The sequence below is a fragment of the Corapipo altera genome, unplaced genomic scaffold (assembly GCF_003945725.1).
Source record: "Corapipo altera isolate COAL_440 unplaced genomic scaffold, ASM394572v1 75, whole genome shotgun sequence".
Lineage (NCBI taxonomy): Eukaryota > Metazoa > Chordata > Aves > Passeriformes > Pipridae > Corapipo > Corapipo altera.
Genome location: NW_020884887.1, coordinates 5,515,890 through 5,535,588, shown reverse-complemented (window position 1 = coordinate 5,535,588; position 19,699 = coordinate 5,515,890). Strand labels below are relative to the sequence as shown.

The 19,699-nt window shown below is 54.5% G+C and overlaps 1 protein-coding gene across 1 annotated transcript in view; it reads left to right on the top strand.

The window, feature by feature from the left end:
- The window catches only part of PPARGC1B (PPARG coactivator 1 beta), a 50,272-nt gene extending 32,527 nt beyond the window's left edge, over positions 1-17,745 (top strand). Inside the window, exons 2-12 of the mRNA XM_027643453.1 lie at positions 70-243; positions 2,718-2,930; positions 4,742-4,858; positions 5,925-7,041; positions 7,548-7,584; positions 7,986-8,050; positions 8,481-9,252; positions 9,723-9,798; positions 10,646-10,767; positions 11,061-11,215; positions 12,826-17,745. Coding sequence (XP_027499254.1) covers positions 70-243; positions 2,718-2,930; positions 4,742-4,858; positions 5,925-7,041; positions 7,548-7,584; positions 7,986-8,050; positions 8,481-9,252; positions 9,723-9,798; positions 10,646-10,767; positions 11,061-11,215; positions 12,826-12,929 — 2,952 coding nt within the window. The 3' untranslated portion in view covers positions 12,930-17,745. The remainder of the gene's footprint in view (positions 1-69; positions 244-2,717; positions 2,931-4,741; positions 4,859-5,924; positions 7,042-7,547; positions 7,585-7,985; positions 8,051-8,480; positions 9,253-9,722; positions 9,799-10,645; positions 10,768-11,060; positions 11,216-12,825) is intronic.
- The last annotated feature ends 1,954 nt before the right edge of the window (positions 17,746-19,699 follow it).

Here is a 19,699-nt window from a genome sequence, read left to right as displayed (position 1 = left end):
GCTGCTGCCCCTTGCTTCCTGTTCCCCTGGCACAGCAGTGGGCTCACCCCCTTTCTCTTTTCTGCGCAGTACGAGGTGTCTGGCGAGGAGCACCTCTACTCCGACTTCCCGGAGATCGATCTGTCTCAGCTGGATGCCAGCGACTTCGACTCGGCCAGCTGCTTCAGCGAGCTGCAGTGGTGCGGGGAGCACTCGGAGACAGACTCCAGCCAGTACAGCACTGATGACTCCGAGCTCTTCCAGGTACCCCCATCCTCCTGGCACAGGGCACGCGAGGATGGAGGCAGGGGGAGGAGGGAGGGAGGAGGGAACACGCACAACTATTAATATCTCCTCCCCAGCTGATTAGTGCTCCATTAATTTGTGCACCGGCTCTAAATGGGGCAAGCGGAGTAAGGCTAATGAGGAGGTGGAGGAGCAGAGGAGGCTGCTGAGCCAGCCCTCCTGTGGTGTGTTATTCACAGGGAATTACAGCCGGGGTGCAGTGCGTCCTGTTCGATTCCCAGAATGGCAGTGCGGGGGTCTCAGTGCTGTGGTGTGGGGCAGGATTATTCATTTCTCAGGAGCAGAAAGCAGCCCCACCCACACCGGCTTCCCAGTTTTGGCAGCCCCCTCTGTTTGGGTCTCGGGTCCTTTTGGCAGAGGTGGCTGGTTTCTGTGCTTGGCTTTGTGCTGAGATGGATCCATGTGCCAGCATGGACTGCACGGTGCAAAGGGGTGCTGGGACAGAGGGTGCTCCTGGGCACAGGCAGGGCTGGTCCATAACCCTCAGCACTGTTCCTGTCTCTCCTTGGAGAAGAGCTGAGCATCTCGTGGAGCTGTGAGGCCAGGACAGGGCTGTGAACACAGCAGAGGCACGTTTGGAGACAGGGAGGTGCAGAAGCTGCCTGGGGACCGGGCACTTTGCCTTTCTCACCTTTCCCAAAGCTCATGCCATGCCCTGGATGTGCCTATCCTTGGGGGCTGGAGTTTCTCTGCCCTCCTGAGCAGCACCCAGGCCCTTACCCCTCGGACAAGGAGGTTGTGACCCACTAGTGTCAACTACTAACCAACTCTGGGTTACATTTTGGGAGGGAGCAGAATTTATATTTAAACAAGAGTAAAAAAACCCAAAAAGCCCCAATATTTTCTAACCTGGCCATAATAACAACCCTGTGGCTTTTATGCTGTGCTGATGCTGTGCTTGAAAATGGTCCAGTCCAGCTGAGGGACCTTCATCACGAGATGCATATTTTCCGCTGAACTTCCTGGGGAAAAGATAAACAGAAGAGAAATGCAAAAGACAGGCCCATTAGGAGCAGTGGAGTATGATGAAATGTATCCCACTGAACTTATATGCACAGTGCTCTCGTGCCAATAACAGGAGGAAAAGAAACGGAGCCAAAAATGGAGCATCCTGCTGCCTTTCCCTGGAGCCTGCTCTAGTAACTGCGAGCAAGGTTAGGGCAGGGAACAAAAGATATTTAATTTTCAAACAAGATGAGAGAAACATAGGAGGGTGTGTGCAGGCAACAGTCCTGCTTGCGAGCCTGAATTTACCCTCGTGCTAATTTTATCACTGATGGTAGCCTGCTTCTTGTTGGACATGGTTTACATTCAGAATGTGATGGAGGAGGACCAAAAAGAAGGAACTCCTGACTCACTCCAGCCATTCCTCAGCTTCTCTGTCCTCTCTTGGGCTTCTGCAGTGTACTGCCAGATTGGAGGGGAACTCGTGGGGCTGGGAGGGCACTGGGAAGGCTGGAGGTACATCAGCCAAGCCGAAGCCCAGATGGAAAGAGGGAGGGACCCAAGAGGTCGGATCAGGGCAGCAAGAAGGGAGGAGGCAGGAGCAGCCCCTGGTCCTGACTGGCCCAGTGCAGCCACAGACACTCACAAATCTCCCATCAGCATCCCCACATCATGCTATTCACCCAAAGAATAGGTCAGGGGAGCTGTAATGCAAGGCCTGTCTCACTCTGAGGGCTGTGCTCTGTGGACACGGTCCCTTACAGAGCACTGGGTGCAGCCAGCTTTAAGTGTGAGGGCTTAGAATCCCTGTTGAGCTAGAGGTGCCTGAGTTTGGGGGCTTTCAGTGAAAACAAAACTCATACTGGTTGTTGTTACAAGCTGTGGTGTTTGGCCAGCAGTGCAGCCCAGGCTGAGCTTCCCCTGTGTCCTCCCGGGGGGCTGTGCCCTTTTGTCCACTGGGCAGCCCTGGGCTGAGCTCCCAGCTCCTCACATTTTCTCTGCCTTCCCTGTCAGGAGAACTGCAGATTAACCAGCCATGACCTCTCAGGCCTCTCCAGCCCCGTGGAGGGCAGGAGGCTGTGCCTGCCCCCTCCCTGGGCTCCCATCCCAGCTGGGGCACTTGCAGCCCAGAGTCAGGAGGATTTGGGCAAGGAGCCTTTTAATCACAGATCTTTTATCTTCTGCTGTTTGCATGATGGTGGGGGGGAGACAACTGTTGGGAGAGAAGATGCTCTGATTTATTATTTTCTGTTAGGGGTTCAGGTGGACAGATTGATGCTCCTTTTCCAGTTGGGTCTCTCCTCCTCATCCCATCCTGGTGTTGTGCTGGGGAAGAGCTCTCACAGGTTGCCCCAGGGGTCACTGGGAAGTGGGAGCTGGTCAGTGAGAGCTGCTGTTGCTCTGCTGGTCCCTCTTCCCCCACCCAGCATCTCACAGACCCTCTGCCCAGCCTAACTCCCCCTCTCTTCTCTGCCTGCTCATTTCAGATAATAGACAGCGAGAACGAAGCGCTGCTGGCAGCCCTCACGGAGACATTGGATGATATACAGGGAGATGACATGGGCCTGGCTGCCTTCCGAACTATGGAAGAGGGGGACACGCTCAACCATGCCTACACCTCACCTGCCCCCTCCCCCAAACCCACCGCCCCGGTCACGGGGGGGCCGTCCCCGGCCCCCGAGTTTGATGAGCTGTCTCTAGTAAGAACCCACTTCCTACTGTTTAAGGTGGATTTGGATGAGCCCCTGATAAGCCGGCTGCATGGGTATGATAGGAAGCAAAGGTCTGAATTTTTTCATTCTAGGCTTAAAACTCTCTTTAACCGTCAATACCAAAGCATATACTTGTATTGTATACGTATACATGTTCTGCATCATTGCTGTCACCTCCATCACCATCCTCACGGGAACAAGCTGTGTGTATACAAATATGTATATGAACGGGGTGGGGGTGGGTGTCAAAGGGGTGGGGGCTGCTTTGGCAGGACCCACACTTGCTTTTAATCGGACATGCAGATGTGGGGCTGCCTGGGGGTCTCTCTGGCTCATCCCAGCCCCGTGTCCATGGGCAACAGTGGTTGTTCCCACCCACCTCTGCCCCGGGTTGAGCTCCCTGCTGCTCTCGCAAGAGGGACACAGGAGCTTGGCCCGGGTGTCATCCTGTGCCCTCAGCTTTCAGTGGGAGGGTTTGACCCTCCCTGTCCCTTCCACCAAAACCCCTCAGGGGCTATGTGGCCTCCAGTCCCTACAGATTTGGTGACTGGAGTATCCTTCTTGGTTCTCTGCCATATTGGGGCTCCAGCTCCGCTCCCCATCCTGCCCAGGACTAACTGGCAGCATTTACTGCCATCCCGAGGAGATCTCTGGGACATGGCACCCAGCCTGCTCCCTCCTGAGGCTCACAGTCCCCCCCGGGACCCCTCAGCCTAATCCTGGGGTCTCCTCAAAAACCCAGAAGGGGAGGAGTGACATCCAGTGGTGACAGCGTGCATTTCCACCGCCCACGCCCCTGCGCAGGGGTATATATCACACACGATATGTCTGTGTATATATAGGATGTATACGTTGCAGGGGTGGGGGGGAAAGGGTGCTGGTTGCTTCCACCAACAGGAGCTGCACACCTAAAGCTGTGGGTGCCCCGGTTGACATTTCCTGGCAGACCTTGACCTGGGCACCCCCTGTTTCTATCACCCCCGTACCCCCCAGGGCTCTGTGCCCACCGACCAGCACGGGAGCCCCAGATCTGTCTCCTCCGTGCAGTCCCCAGTGCCTACGCAGTCGTCTTCCTGTTGAGCTGTTGTCGCCTTCGGTCGTTAGCGCGACATGGGTGGAACATGAAATGTTGTTGCTGGGTGTGGGGTTGGTGTTCTTCCTCCCCCTAAGCAAAACTGGGTTTGAGTAGAAGAAAAATGTTGTGCTGACCTTGCCATCAGAAGAGATGGCTCTGTGGGTGACCCAGGGAAAACCCCACTCCCACCACCCATGGGCTTTGGGGAGATCCTCGACAGGTCCCACAGGGGTTTGCATCTGCAAAATGCCTTGAAAGCTCATTAATGAGTCCAGGCCCTCTCTGGATGTTTTGGCTAAATGAGCTTTGCACGGGGGCACAAGCAAGTTGTCCAAACCTGTCACTCACATCAGCACAAAGCCTCTGTCACCTAAGGGCAGAATTGTTGGAGTAAGAAGTTTGGATGCCACAGCAGCTCCTGTGTATCTGACAGGAGTGGGGTTGCCCCTGGGAAGTAAATTCTCTCATGTCTGCACTGCCCCGACCTGCTTGAGGGTCCCTGGGGACATGAGTGAGTGCTGTGGAGACAGCCCTGACCCCCTCAGGGCTGCACATGGCCAGGCACCTGCCCCCACAGCCATGGTGGGGTGGGAAATTCCTCCCTGCCTTAGATTTTTCTTGCCCCATTTTTGGGCACTCGTGAGCCAAGGGCTGCAGCCCTGCTGGCGCTTTCTCTTGCCCTCGCTGCCATGCCGACTCTTTTTCTTGCCACTTCTCTTTGCAGCTGAAGAAGTTGCTCCTCTCTCCATCGCATGTGCCTCCGAGCTGTGAGGCTCAGCGGGACGGGACCGCCCGGCGCCCGGGGACCCCAAAATCCCGACCAGCACGGCCCTGCACGAAGGTACTTCCTCATGGGCAGAGCTCGAGCCCGTGCACTGCCCACCTCTTGGGAGCTGTCCTAAAGAAAGGCACTGAAGGATGGTGTCAGGGAGCATGGGCAGCCTCTGAGCTGGGCAAGGGGCTGGGGACGGACAGAGAGCATCACCTGTGGCGTAAAGTAAAATATTCGCAGGTATTTTCCCCAAAAATGCCAAGGCAGTGGAAAGGATTCAAAAAGGTTTATTTTGGAGGCAAAGACACTGAAAACTTACAAAGAAAAACTCTGCACCAGCAGTGAGAGCGCTGGGCCTGAGAAAGTAACTCCTCCGGATCTTTTCCAGGTTTCTTATCTTCTCTGGCCTCCCTCTCCCAGCCTCAAGACAGGCGCAGCCTGTAACATCCTGAGAGTTTATCTCTCCTCAGACCAGAGAGACACAGGAGGGACACAGGAGGGAAAGAAACACTTCCCTCATCCTTGAAAAAATGTTTGTTCTTAGGCAGAAGGTCTCCTTAAGAAACAAGTTAATTAAGCTTTAACCGTCCCATTACAAATTCTTCCAAAACGGGGATACCTATTCCTACATGTGGCGTTCCCATCCCTCTCTGCGTTGGGCTGAGAAATGCCTCGATCTCATTTGGACCCCAGGTGCTTCAGCCTCTCCCAGCTTCCCTAGGTGCCCATTTGTGAAAACCCCATGTGCTCCCTTGTCCCCCTCTCTGCTGACTCTCAGCCCAAGACAGGGGCCATCACCAAGGAGAGCTGCATGCCATGCTGCAGAGCCCACCCCTCACTTAAGCTGATCTGAAACCCAGCAGAAGTTGCCACCAAAGATTTTTCTACTTTGCTGATGGTTACTGTGCAGTGCATTAGGCCTGGCAAATTAGATTGCCTGAGAAGAGCAGCAGATCCCTCCCTGGAAGAAGGAGCATCATTGTGTGCAGCGCTTGGGGTGTTTCTAAGACAGGTTGGGGTGTTTCTAAGCCAGAAGTGGGGGGTTTGAGGATGTGGGTTGGCTCTGTCAACATGGAGGGCTTCTCCCCCCATGCCAGGTACTTGTGTCTGATTTTCTCCTCTCTCTTCTCCAAAGGTGGAGGGTCCCCGGGACAGGAGGGCGAGTGTCCCGCAGGCACAGAGCCGCAGCTGCACTGAACTGCACAGGCACCTCACCTCCACCACTCCCTGCTCCCAGACCAAAGCCCCCCAGGCACCCGAGGAGTGCCCCAGCGGTGGCCACCACCTGTCCCCGGGTGACTGCACCCATCACGAGGACGACAGTGACTCCAGCGAGGACTCGCTGAGCTCCGGTGACTCGGTGACACCCCTCTCCTCAGCAGAGGATGGCTCCGGCAGCCAGTTGTCCTGTGAGGGAGAGATGCACTCCGTGGTGGAGCTGATCCGCTACATGCACACCTACTGCCTGCCGCCGCGGAAGCTGCCCACCCGTGACCCTGCCGACACCAAGCCCCAGCCCTGCAGTAGCCCCTTCAAGAGAGCCAAACCGGACTGTCCCGCACAGCCGGGCCCCCCTGGCAGCGCCCAGAGCCGGCCGGGCTGTGCCTGGCAGGCAGCAGGGGGCTGCAAGAAGCCCGGAGCATCCTTCTCCATCCTGAAGGAGCTGCTGGCGCGGGACCTGCTGTGTGACGTGAGCAAGCCATACCGCCTGGGCAAGCCCGTGTACGCTGCCCTGGCACGGCCGCCCGGCTCCTGCTCCCCTGTGCCACCAGCCCGGGATGGGGAGGATGCCAGTGGGACTTGCACCTCCAGAGTGAAAACAGCACCAGAGAAGGGTGAGCCACGGCAGAGCCCTGGAGCTGAGGCAGAGGCACTGCAGGAGCTGGGTGGCCATGAGGACAATGGTGGGAAGCAAGAGGGGACCTCAGGCACAGCCGTGGGGAAGGCGGCCCGCAAGCAGGACAACACTGTTTACGCTGTCCGCCGGTCCAAGAGACTCAACCCCGAGCTCGGGCACTGGCTGTCCTTCCTTGATGAGCCACCCCCCGAGCCCTCCGTGCCCCTGGCCTGCAGAGGGGCTGCACCATGCCTGGTGCTGGAGGGATTCTCTGCCGAAGAGCCTGCGGCCGAAGTGGAGGTGGGGGGCACAGCACCATCGGCAGAACCCCAGCCCCTCTCCCTGGGTTCCCCAGTGGATGGTGAGGTGGGAAACGAGGCTGAGAGCCGGCGCTGTGCCCTCCTGGAGCAAACAGGTGAGGAGGCCACGGGCTGTCACTCTGCTCAACCCTCCCTTGTGCATCCATGCTGCCTGTGCCATCCCTGCCATGGCCAGGTGATGCTGGCCAGGCACTGGACACTCAGCTGGCAGTAAAGCTGTGAGCAGCCCCAAGCACAGCCCCATGTGCTGGCTGGTTTGGGGTCCCATGCATGGGGAGCTGGGGGCCTGTTCTGATTTTGGGGTGCTGTTTCAATCCATGGGGGCCTTCTGCTCCTGTTTCCCCATCCTTATATCGAGAGAAGCTGGTGTAGGGCTCACCCAGCAGGGACCAGGCTGCCCCGTCCCTCCAGGTCCCTCTTGCCCATGGGCTCACACTGTGCCTGGGCTCTGGGGTTCATTATGAGCATGAATGGCTCAGCCCTGGCAGTGTGAGCCCTCTCCCTCAGGGGGGCAAAGCCCCCAGTGCCCAGCCCCTGCCAGACCTCGGGCGCTGCAGGGAGTACAGCTCCACTGGTAACCAGCTTCTCTCCTGCCTTTCAGAAACACCCAGATGTCTCACGCTGTCCTTGGCACAAACGTAAGTGCAGACGGGGTTGAAGGAACTGTGCTGGGGCTGGAAACCACCTTAGTTTGTGTAGCTGGGCCAAGCCTCTGCTGCAAGCACACAAAGCTGCTTTTGCAGAGGAGACTGAGCCACCCAGCTGGGCACAAGGCTGTGGGGAGCCACAGCCATCACTAGGGTGCAAGGAGCCAGGATAGCCCCATCCTGAGGGCAGGGGATTTCTGTGTGTGCCCCAGAGCACTCGCTGGGACGGGGAGGGCACACTGCTCAGCCCGCTGCCCTCACACCCCTCTGTCAGGCACTAGCCATAGTGGGAGGGCTCACCTGTAGGCAGCATTTTCTCAGCTTCCTTTCGGGTTTTGGGACTGTGGTTCACCTAAACACTTCCTCCCTCCTGATTTTCTGCTCTCCTCCAGTGACCCAGCCTTTGGGAAGAGAAACTTTGAGTCAATGCTGACTGTGGAGCTGTGTGGGACAGCAGGTAGGACAGGCTTTTAAGTTTTGGGTTTTGCAAAATTCCTCCATATGAGAGGACAGATTTACCCTAAATTCAGTCTGGAGTCATCAGCTCCAGCCTATCCAGCCAAGGGAGCACATACATCCTCTTCACACTATGAACACGGGAGACTGCCCTCCACATCTGAGCACCATGAGCACCTCAGGGGGATGTGTTTGGGGTGGTGGGAGCTGTTCAGAAGTCCCCTGAAGGAGCCAGGAGGGAAGGGAGAGTCCTCTGGTCCCTGCTGGGATCAGGCATCCTTATTTTTCCCCAAGTGCCACTGGATGGATGAGGCTGTGGGGCTGAGCAGCCTCCTCCCCTGCAATACCTGGTGCAGCCCAGGCACTGGTGTGGGACAGGGCAGGATGGCAGGGGCAGAGCTGACTCCTGCCCTTTGTTTGGGGGTGTCCAGGTCTCACACCACCCACTACTCCGCCATACAAGCCTGCTGAGGAGGACCTGTACAAGCCAGACATCCCCCAGGGGCCAGGGAAGGAGGACGGGATGGCCCCCAGCCCTGGGTGTGCAGGGGACATGGCAGCCTCCCGGAAAGCCCCCAGGAAGCACCCCGAGAGGACGGAGCTCTTCGCCCACCTGAGCCGAGCTGCCGCCGCGCGCCCCGCGCTCCCCGAGCAGCAGGGCCTGCTCAAGAGGCCCTTCTCCCGCTCCTTCGGGGACCACGACTACTGCCAGGTGCTCAAACCCGAGGCTGCCCTGCAGAGAAAGGTGCTCAAGTCGTGGGAGCCCACGAGCCAAGTGGAGACGGAGCACAAGAGGAAGGTCCCAGCTGCCCACTACCAGGGACTGGACCTCGGCAAGGAGGCGGGCGGCGAGATGCTGTGGAAGGATGGCGTCAAGCAGCTGAGAGACCAGGAGATCAGAGCCAGCTTAACAAAGCACTTTGGCTTCCTGGACAGTGCTCTCGATGACGAGGACATGGTCTTCTGCAAGACCCCCGAGTACGACACCGTCTTTGAAGACAGCTGCAGTGAGAGTGGCTCCCCCGTGGAGGAGGAGGATGAGGAGGAAGAGGAGGAGGAGGAGGAGGAGCGTGGCAACTCCAAGGTGTGCCTGCGGAGAAACCCCCTCTCCAGGACCAGTTTGCATTACTGTTCCCGGAGCAGGTCCAGCTCGGGGTCTTCGTGCTGCCGGTCGCGATCACCTGCCAGCAGACGCACCTTCAGGTACGGGGGGCACGGGGACCTTGGGATCATTCTTGCCTGCTGTGTTTTTCCATGGTGAAGGGTAGCCCCAGTCCTCTCTGCTCTGCTGGCCCAAGTAGTAAAGATGCTAATTAATGAAAAAAAAGCTATAAAAATAATTGGTTCTACATCAGCCACTGCTGCAAACATCAGCCGTGGCCAGAGGAAGCAGCAGCGGGGTGAAGCAGCCAAGGGCTTCCGTGGCTGACAGGGGCAGGGACCTGAACCCGGCCTGGGAAGGGGTGCCTGCTGGAGACACCCTCTGGCATCAGAAAAAACTTTCCAGTGTCATTTCCAGTGTTTCTAGACCCCCATCTCTCCTTGGCTGCCTGTGCTCTGGAGTGTCCACCTGCTGCTGCAGCCACCACATGCCTCGGCTTACCACTGATGTTTGAAGCTTTTCCCACCAGCTCCCCCCATCCCAGGCTGATCTCCTCTCCCTCGCTTCCCAGGTGTGAGAACGGCGAGCAGTGTCAGGGCGGGAGCGGGCACCGGGGCCAGCTGGAGAAGAGACGGGAAAAGGCCATCGTAAGTGGGGGGACCCCACACTGGGACGAAGCAATCCCCAGCCCTCAGTTCATCTCCCGCTGCAGAAAAGCAGCAGTGGAGCCCATTAGCCCTGGCTTCAGCATCCCTTGGTGCGAGGCCAATGTTAAACAAGGACATGGGGGTGGAGGAGGGAGAGAAAAACCCAACCTGGAGCGGAAGCCACCAGCAATTGGCAACACATGGAGTCCTTGGCACAGAAATGCCCAGAGCATCCTACGCTGGTGCTTCAGCACACTTGGCATCGGCAGTTTGGGGGGTGAGCTGGGGAATCCCTGGAGCTGCTCAGCCATTACAGATGTGGCCCCGCTGCATCCTTGTGCACAAGGAAACGAGCGTGTGTCCACGGGTGGGAGCTGGGACAGGGGTGGGGATGTGGGAAAGAAACTTGCTGCTCCGTACTGTCGTGCACACACAGTGCACTCACACACAGACACACACAGACACACACACACACACACACGCTGCTTTGGCATTTTTCCCTGCAATACAATTGAATTTTGCCCCTAGCAATTCTTGGGAATATTTCCCACATTTTCAGGAGAAGCTGAAAGAGCTGCAAGAATGCAGTGGAATTTTAAAAGAGAAGAAGGGAGTGTGGCTGCTCCAGCCTGGCTATGGCTGTCCCTTGCAGCAGGGGTGTCCTGGGGATGACACTGTGAGGGGGCTGGAGTGGAAACAACCAGATCCTGGAGATGTCAGGCCATGCCCACAGCAGTGTATCCCAGTGCTGGCTTACAGGGGCTCCTCAACAGCCCCACATTTCCAGTGCCCATCAGCACAGAGGTGTGAGGTCCTGGAGCTTGAAACCTTTCTCTTGCTTTGCCAGGGGGAAGGCCGAGTTGTGTACATCAGAAACCTCTCCAGCAGCATGAGCTCCAGTGAACTGAAGAAACGCTTTGAGGTGTTTGGTGAAATCGTGGAGTGTCAGGTCCTGTCCAGGACTAACAGGTGGGTGGGCAGTGAGCTGTGGTCCAGAGCTCCAGCAGCTACAGGCAGCCCCTCTCCCCAAGCCCCATCAGCACTGCCAGGAGGTGCCAGACCAACCTCCTTGGTCAACTGAGCCCATGGTCTTGGTGCTTTTGGCAAGGAGATGCGGTGTGTCCACAGATCCAAGGGCACAGGGAGGTCTACTGGGATGGAGGGACAGCAGGATGGAGGGACAGGGGCACAGTGCTGGGAAGAACTGTGTCAGAAGGGCTGCGGGGCCCATCACATCATGAATTCTTTCTCTGGTTGCTCAGGGGGGATAAATATGGCTTTATCACCTACCGGTATTCAGAGCATGCCGCCTTATCTCTGAAGAATGGCCCCTCCCTAAGGAAGAGGAATGAGCCTTCCTTCCAGCTCAGCTCTGGTGGCCTTGGGCGCTTCTTCTGGACCAGATATGCTGACTTGGGTAAGAAAACAGGAGTCTTATCAGCACAGAATGTAACAGCACTGCTGAGCCCTGGTCACACAAGGATCCCAGACATGTTTTCAGCCTGCAGGAAAAGCCCACTGTTTTTCCCATGGCTCACATAGCTGTTCTTAGCTCAGTCAGGTGGCTTGGGAAACTGGGGAGAGAGAAGAACAACTGGCATGAGGCCCCAGGGTGTGTTGGCTGCAAAATGTAGCATCACACCCCAGGGCTGCTGGGTCTCAGCTGACCACAGCCCATCTCTGCTGTGTTTCTGCACAGCCCTGGAGGCTTTCCAGCAGAAAACTCCCATCCCAGTTGTTAGAGAAGGCAGTCAGCAGCATTTCATTAGCCCAAGAGATGATCTGGGTGGTTTGCTCACCACACTGCACATGCACTTTTGAGTCAAACTGATGGCACTGAAATGTGCTGTGGTCACATTACCCCTTTTAGTGCTGTCTGAGCTTTGGCAAGGCCAAAGCCACTGCTTTACTCAGTGACCATGTCTCCCAGGGTCTCACTGGACCCTGTCCCTCTGTAGGGTGTAGGGCTGCAGCCTGAGGTGAAGGGCAGGAGCCAAACCCTGTGCTAGTCCTACAAGAGAAATGTGTCCCAGGCTTCGCCCAGCACTCCTTGCTGTGGTCTTCAAGTGTTTCACCAACACTGCATGTTTATTTCTGTACCCTCTGTAGGGGATGAAGGGTTCTAGGATTCCACTTCATGAGTGAGAGGCTGAGGCCCAGAAAAATAAAGCCCCAAGTCTTACCTCCAGACACCCAGTCTGACACAAGCACTGACCAATCTTTCATCACGTTGCAGTATCTCCTCTGCTCAGAGCAGCCATCCCCCAACTTCAGTTGTGGGTACAAATGCCTGTTACTCATCTAAATAAATCCCAGAGTCTCTCATTTTGGGCACAGAGAAGCTAGGAAGCAGACAGCACCCCATGATGAAGGTGTTGACTATGCAGTGCTGTAGGAAGGGAAGCCAGAGCTGCCCCTCAGCCTAGGAGAAGCCCCCTCAGTGCTCCTCACCTGCTGATTTCTGCAGAGCCACCAGTCACCCCCTTCCTGAACAGCTTGGCTTGTTTCTAAAATCCTGCTTGTCCTAGTACAGGACACATGAGATGCAGACCCCACAGGCTGAGGTGAAATGCAACCATGCCATTCAAAAATATACTCTTAAAATGTTAAGCTGCTGTTAAATTAGGCAGCCTTATTTCTGGCATGTGCTGAATTCCCCAGGCTTTCCAGGGGCACTGTGTGTTCAGCTTCTGGTAGGGGCCTGGGAGCAGGGCAGGGAGACACCCCTCTCCCTGCAACCTGTTTCAGCACCTGCAAATTTGGCTGGATCCAGCAGATTTTTGCACACCTGGAAAACGAGGCCCAGCTGGGCCCTGCTGCAGCCCCTCTGCCCACAGCTCTTTTCAATGGGGAAGAGACAACACCACCCCAATCCCTTCTGCCATCACTGCTGCATCCAGGCTGGCTCTGTGGTAGCAGGGCAATGAGCAGTGTCCTGCTGCGCCTCAGTTTCCCTCCCAACCAGGCAGCGAGCATGCTGGTGCCCCACTCCCTGACCTGGCTGCCTTCTGTCCCTGCCATTCCCAGATTGCGGCACGGAGGAATCCTCCCCAGCTCCAGTGAAAAGCAAGTACGAGACCATGGATTTCGACAGCTTGCTGCAGGAGGCCCAGCTAAGCCTGCATCGGTAACAGCCTTAACCTTGGAGGAATACCTCAATACCTCAGTCAAGGCACTTCCAATATGTTTACGTTTTCAAAGAAATTATTCAGTCTATGGAAAGCGAGAGAGCGAGAGAGAGCGAGAGCACGCACGCGCGAGAGAGAGACTGCTGTCCCTTCTGATCGATGTTTACATTGAACAAAGCTGCTTCTGTCTGTGAGTCCCCATGGTGTTGATGTCTCACTGCCACACGTTAGTCCCTCCGCTTCTGACTGGTTGTTTTAGGGTGAGCCTAGGAGCCCCCCCGGCCCCTCTCCCTCTCCCGGCCCTCCCAGTGCTCCCGCAGTGGAGTTGCAGCTGTGTTCACCATAACATTTTTTTGTCTGTAGTGTGTGATGATGAAATTGTTAATTGTGAATAGAATCAGGATTATAAACTAATTTTTAATAGAAGAAGAGAAAAAAAAAGTATATACTTAAAAAAAATGTATTTATGGCTCAGATGTACTGTAATTCAGATTTATTGTACCGCTTCCTTGATTTTTAACTATGCACTGTAATGAGGCACTTGCCACTCAGCAAATGGGGGATCAGAGCAGAGTCCCAGAGCTGACATTCACCCGCCTCCCCTGCTGGCAAACTGGGGTGCTCGATGGTTGTGCTGGGGTCATCCACTTTGCTGTCAAAGCCATTCTTCTTGCTCACATGGCCCGAGCTCCGCAGCAGCACCCAGATGCTGAGCTGGGTCCTGGTGCACGATGGAGCCAGGGCCAGGCAGCTTTGCAGGTGGGAAGGAGAGGGGTGGAAGAAGGATGCACTACTTCCAACCAGCACTGCTCCAGCCCTCTGCTGCCTTTGGAGCCAGGAGAGAAGGGTTGGGGGGGCTGGAGCCAGCCAGGCTTGAATCCAGCGGGTCCTGCTGGCACAGCCTGAGGGATGGGTATCTCCAGGTCAATATGAAGGATCTGGCTTCTCTCCAGCCCCTCGGATAGCTGGGAGACCGGCTGGGCCAAACGGTTTGCTCTGCACTCGCTTCCAGCCCCTGCAAAGCAAGCAGGGTGAGAAGACCTGTCTGTGACCCATCTGTGATCTCCACTGGGCAGCCAAGGTCAAAATCCAGAGAGGCGGAAGGGGGCACAGCATCCGCACCGAGCGTCTGCCCACCCAGCACCCTGCCCGCCCTCCGCCCACTGCCTGATAAGCCATACACTTCCCAGCACCCACTTGGCACCCAGGATCTGTCCCCATGCCCGCCAGTGCCCCACGGCACATTTGCCCACTCTGTCTCTGGCCAGGGGCCTTCAGGACTGGATTTAAGGAATGCTCAAGCATGAAATTTACTTGTGGACTTGCCCTCCACCTCTGGGTGAGGTGCGATGGGGAGAGAGCCCACCTCCAGCTGGAGCAAACCCCACCACCAGCTGGCCAGAGGCACTGTTTCCTGAGGGAGTGGGAATCTTGCTGCTCCTCAAGCCATTGCCATCGTCTCCTTTTATTTTTCCTCCCCAAAGACCACTAGGGATTCAGCCATCCTATGTAGATAGAATATTATAGCCTTAACTCTGCCAATAGATAGATTAGAATCTCCTGGGGTCTCCCCTCGACATGACTTAGGGGTTTTATTCTCATTTCCTTGGCGTGGATATATTTCGTCTTGCAGGGAGAATGACCAAAACCTTCGAAATTGCACAAGGTGTGATGCCAAGAGCCTGAGCCCTGCCGGGATGGCCCCTGGCTCTGGGGCTGTGAGTGCAGCTGGTCTCTGGTGGAAGCAGGAGCGCCGGCAGCGCTGACACCAGCACAGTTCCCTGGCTATTTCTTTCGGGAAAGCCGTGGTTCTGACAACAACCAGCCCGGCAGCGCGAGGGCCCAGAGGCCACTGCGGGGTCCCCAATCCACCACCAGTGACGATCACTGCCAGGGAACAGTCCTTGTGCCATTTCAGCCTCACACCAAGGTTTGGTGTCTCTCCTGCCACAAAATCCCCCCACTTCTCATCCCACCTTAGTGAACATGAGCAGCTCTGGCCGAGACTGAGCATCTGCTATTGGCAATTGCCTCATTGTAGCTTTGCCTTTTTCTGTCCTAGTATTTCCTCACGATGATGATGTTTACATGTGATTGCTATAGAGCTTATGTAGAATGTATATAGCGACACATTTAGGGTGGGTAGTACTGTCCTGTGCTGTGCTGATGTTTTTCAGAAAACGATCAATCCAAAAAAAAAGCCAACAAAACAAAACAAAACAAAACAAAAACAAAATAGCTAAGTAAGTGGAATTCTTCCATCTCCCACTCAGCCAGGGGCACCCATGGCTGGGCCCTGCTGGGGATGCATCAAGCGTGGTGGAGGGGAAGGGTTAGTGCAGAGCTGGGGGGACTCCAGCCCACTCCTGGAGGATCACTCAGTTACTTCCCAAGCATTGGTTTTGGTGTATCCAGATAAAAAAATTCACATTGTTTTCCTGCAGCTGGGCACCCCAGGTTGGCCCACAGCCCCTGCCTGTGCCTAGCTGCTGGATCTTGAGAGCAGTGCTTGGGAAGGGGAGGGCTGGTCCTGCACAGAGCTGATCAGTACTGCAGCCGTAGGGTAGGAAGAGATGCAATAAGTGGTCTTCGAGGTGCCTGAAGCCTATAAGTGGGGTTGGGTTTTTTTTACCTTTGGGTTTTTACCTTTTTTTTCCATTAAATTGGGATGGTTTGTTTTCCCTCCTCCCCAAGAAACTTTTTCCAGATCTTATGCACTATGCTTAGAGCCCCATGGGCTGTGTGCTGCCTGTCCTGAGGACGTGTGCTGCCTGCCCTGGTGGCTTCCTCCGAATTTTAGGATTGGGTGAGAGTGGAGAGAGCAGCTTTTCTGGGTTTAGAGTCCCTCATGCAGGGTTTGTGGTAAAAAGTAAGTTTCCACTTGATTTTTTTTGGGGGGGTGGTTCTTTTTACTATAAAGGTGTCTTTAACTCACAGTGCTCAAGTCTGCACAGGGCAGGAAGGTGGGCTTGGGCACAGGGGCAGGTGAGAGCTCCGTCCCTTACCAGCCTGTGACTGTTTTGGATGCTGACAGGGAAGTGGGGCAGGAGCAAAGCAATGCTTGGGCACTGTGTGGGGGGAGGCAGACAGTGCTACCAGGCAAGCCAGGGGCACACAATTTTGCAGGAGCTGCCGGGGAGTGGGGATCCCCCTCTCTCCAAGGATTGCCTTTATGTCCCACCCAGCCTGTGGCATTGATGTGGGTGCCCCAGGGCAGGTGCAGCTCGGAGCTGGGCACCCCAAAAAGGGAACCCTAACACCCCAGCCCCTTCGAGGGGGCTGTGGGACAGGTAGGAATGCGGCTTCAAAGAGAAACTGGGAGCAGAAGGGTTTACTTTGGTAGGCAATAAGTCAGGAGGAGATTTATTTTTTTAAAAATATGTAATTATAGAATGTCCCCCAGTCACTTCCTGCGGGTGCTGTGGGGAAATGCTGAATGTGAAGAGTTTCGTGATAAAATGCCCCTTTGCTTGTTTTGCACAGGTTTGCCCCAGAAAAGCTCGTTGTTCAGGGTGGGATACTGGATTTCTGGCTGGAATCCAGTGGGTCCCTGAGGCTCCGCAGGAAGGAGCAAGTGTTTCTGAGTGTGTGGGCTGAATGCAAAGGACAATCCCAGGTTTTAGGTTTGATGCTGCCCCAAAGAAAATGTTTATCCCGATTCCTCAGCGCAGCTGGCTGGGCTGCGCATCTTGAACGAAGCAGCTCAGTCACCATGTTACAGTCCTGTCTGATTTCAGCTCTGGTCCATGCAAAGGAGTATTGCAATTGCAGATCAACATGGTTTTATCCTTTGTTGTTTTTTTTTCCTTCTTCCTGGAGGTATGCTGAATCCTAAGATACATCGGTGTTCAACCCGACACCCTTTCTGTTCTGAGCATTGTAGTCCATCCCCGACAATCTCAAGCAATATAGAGCCAAACGCAGCCTTGGGGTTTCATTCCTCTTCCCTCACCCTCCCTGGGGTCAGGGACAGCAGCAGCTTGGCTGCAACACAAGAGTCGGGGAGGGAGTGTGTGTATGCATGCGAGAAACAGAGAGAACAGTTAAACTGATGCATTTCTTGAGAAAGGTGTAAGAATTTCACCAAAAAAGGGGCACATCTGCTTTGTTATTTATGAAAAAAAAGGCTAAATTCTGTCTTTTTTTTTTTTTTCTTTTTTTTTAAGTAAAAGGACACCGCTCATAATTATTAGGGGCCAATTCTGCCTCCCTTGCTCATGCTGAGTAAGCACTACTTAACTGCAGTTTTCTACTTGCAGAGTAAGTAAAAGTAGCAGAATTGATCCCACTGTGATAAAAGAATCAAGTTTTTAGTACGGTTTTTTTTCAATTGGTAGTGGTTTTTTTATATTTCACTTAATTTTTTCCCCAGTTCCTTTCTGTTGTGTCCTTATTTATGTAATATACTTTAACCTTAAAAGATGGCATGGATTCTTATGCCTTTCCTTTATTATTATTGTTATTATTTTTAAAAAAAAGAGATTTATTTCTAGTGTGATTTAACTGTCTACCTTCTAAAATGAGAGAACGTTTTCTTGTATTTTTACATTGTCAGATTCTATAGTTTCATAGATAATTTAACCAAATCGCTCAATGTATTCTCTATATCTATCCAGTGGGTATAAAAGTTCTATTTTAAATTGTGTAAATACTTCAGAACTGGCTTCTTTTTCCAGACTCCCCTGCCGTGGAGTTAATTGTTTACATCAAAAAGACTGTAGAATCTCTACGCTCATGTACTGTAAATAGTGAAGTGATCTGCCTATAAATAAACGATAACATATATACTATAAAGTGGGAAAAAAAATCAAAAGAACAAGTTTGTGCTGAAATATTTTAATTTGTTAGTGCAAGGCTGTTCGGGGAGGAGGTGTTTTGCTCTGCTGAAGGTGCTCTCCTGCATCTGCCTGGGCAGTTGGACTGTGGGGGCACGTCTGGGGCCATGGGGGTGGCAGAACCCCCCAGCTGGCTCACACCAGGGATGCCAGGGATGCAGCTCCTGTGGGGGAATATCCCTGTATATTGCTATTTTAAGTGTGGCTTCTTCCAGTTTAATTTGTGCAGGAAAAGCCTGGGCTCCGTATTCTGGACTTTGGAGCGGTGCCGATGTCACAAGACCCATTGCAGAAGAAACCCTCCAGACTGGGAGGGTTAAAGATGAAGTGGGGCATGCACCTTAAATTTGCTTGAGTGGGAGTAAGAGAGCAAGAAAAAGTGTGGAAAAGACTCCAGATGGTGATGCAGCAACCGTACAGCTCAGGATGGCACCTGGACAGTCCCTTGGAAGCAAGAGAGCAGTCCCCTAGGAACCAGCCTGCTCTCCCAGAGGCATGGCCATTGTGTCCCAGCACAGGGTGTCCTGGTCATCAGGGGATTCCAGGCTGTGGAAGCACTGGGATGGAAGGCAGCTGCCCTGGAGCACCTGGCACACGGGAACCCCACACCAGCTGTTGCCCCTATGAGGGCTCGCCAGGTCAGAGAGGTTGCACTGGATTTATCAAAAACGTGGCTTGGTGATGTGGCCGAGCAGGAGGATCCCAGCAGCCTGAAAGGAGCAGGTCTGCAAGGTGCTGAGCTGTCCCAGCTACTGTTTTTTTGCGGGTATGCACCAATTTAGGTAGCAGCTCTACACCTGTCTGTCTCCAGCACAGCTGGTAGGAGCCCAGTGTGGGTCCCCCAGCCCAGCCACAGAGCCAGAACCAGCATCCCACCCCAAACCCAGCCCCTCATCCCTGTAACTGCTGCAACCTGAGCAGAGAACTGATTGGAAGCCCATTCCCTGCTGCTTTTCAAAACCAGCAGGCTTCAGGGCCACCAAAACAGGAGTATTTTTCTGAAATACATCAGGCATAATGACAGTGCCAGGATAGATGAAAACATGAACTTGCAGGGGGGAAACGTGGGGATGCTGCTGAGGCAGCTGGTGTTGGTGTGCCCGGGGTGGGTTCATGTGGGAGCAGAGGCATGGAAGTGGGTTCCCAGGCTGCAGCACATGAAGGAAAGGTCTGCAGGGAGAGAGAGACCCACAGTTTAGGTTTGTCCTCCCAGCCTGACCTGTGCCTCCCAGGCAGCTTCCTGGAAAATAAACAACTGATATTGTTTATCAAGCATAATTGCTAATTGGGATAATTTCTGAGAGCAGACCTAGAGACTGAAGGGAGCTGTTGGTGAATGTCAACATCAGTTCAGCAACTCCGTTAGTCCCAGCAATTAGTTCCAACCATTTGTAAAAAGCCAGTGGGAAAGTTTTCATTTTGGCATAACTTAGTGACAAAACTTAGTGATAAACTCCTCTTCACACAGACAGGCACTGCTTTTGTAGTGGCTTACAAGGCTCCTCTCCAGCTGCTGCAGGGGAGGGAGGCAGTGTTATTTATCTCCTGGGCTAGGCACAGTGTGCCTTGTGAGAGGGGAAAATCAGTCAATTTTGAGCTTTTGTGGATAGGACAGCTTTGGTCACTGCCATGGGCTGGCTAGCACCTGGCAGGCAGTGTGGGCAGCAGGCAGTGTGGGCAGCACACCTCAGCTCCTGACCAGTGTGAAACACCTGCTGCTTGGACTTCGTTTCACTGCCCAGTGAGCTGTCCTGGGCTGCTCTTCGGAGCTGCAGCTCCCACTTGTGCCTTGAGCACCGACACCAAATCCTGCCCTGGGCTCTGCTGGGTGCAGGAGCTCCCCACTCCCTGACACAGACCTCAGCTTTGGGCCACTCAAAAGTCTGTACAAGGGCTCTGGAGGCTGCACTTTAAGCAATGGATGCATTTGCCCACTCT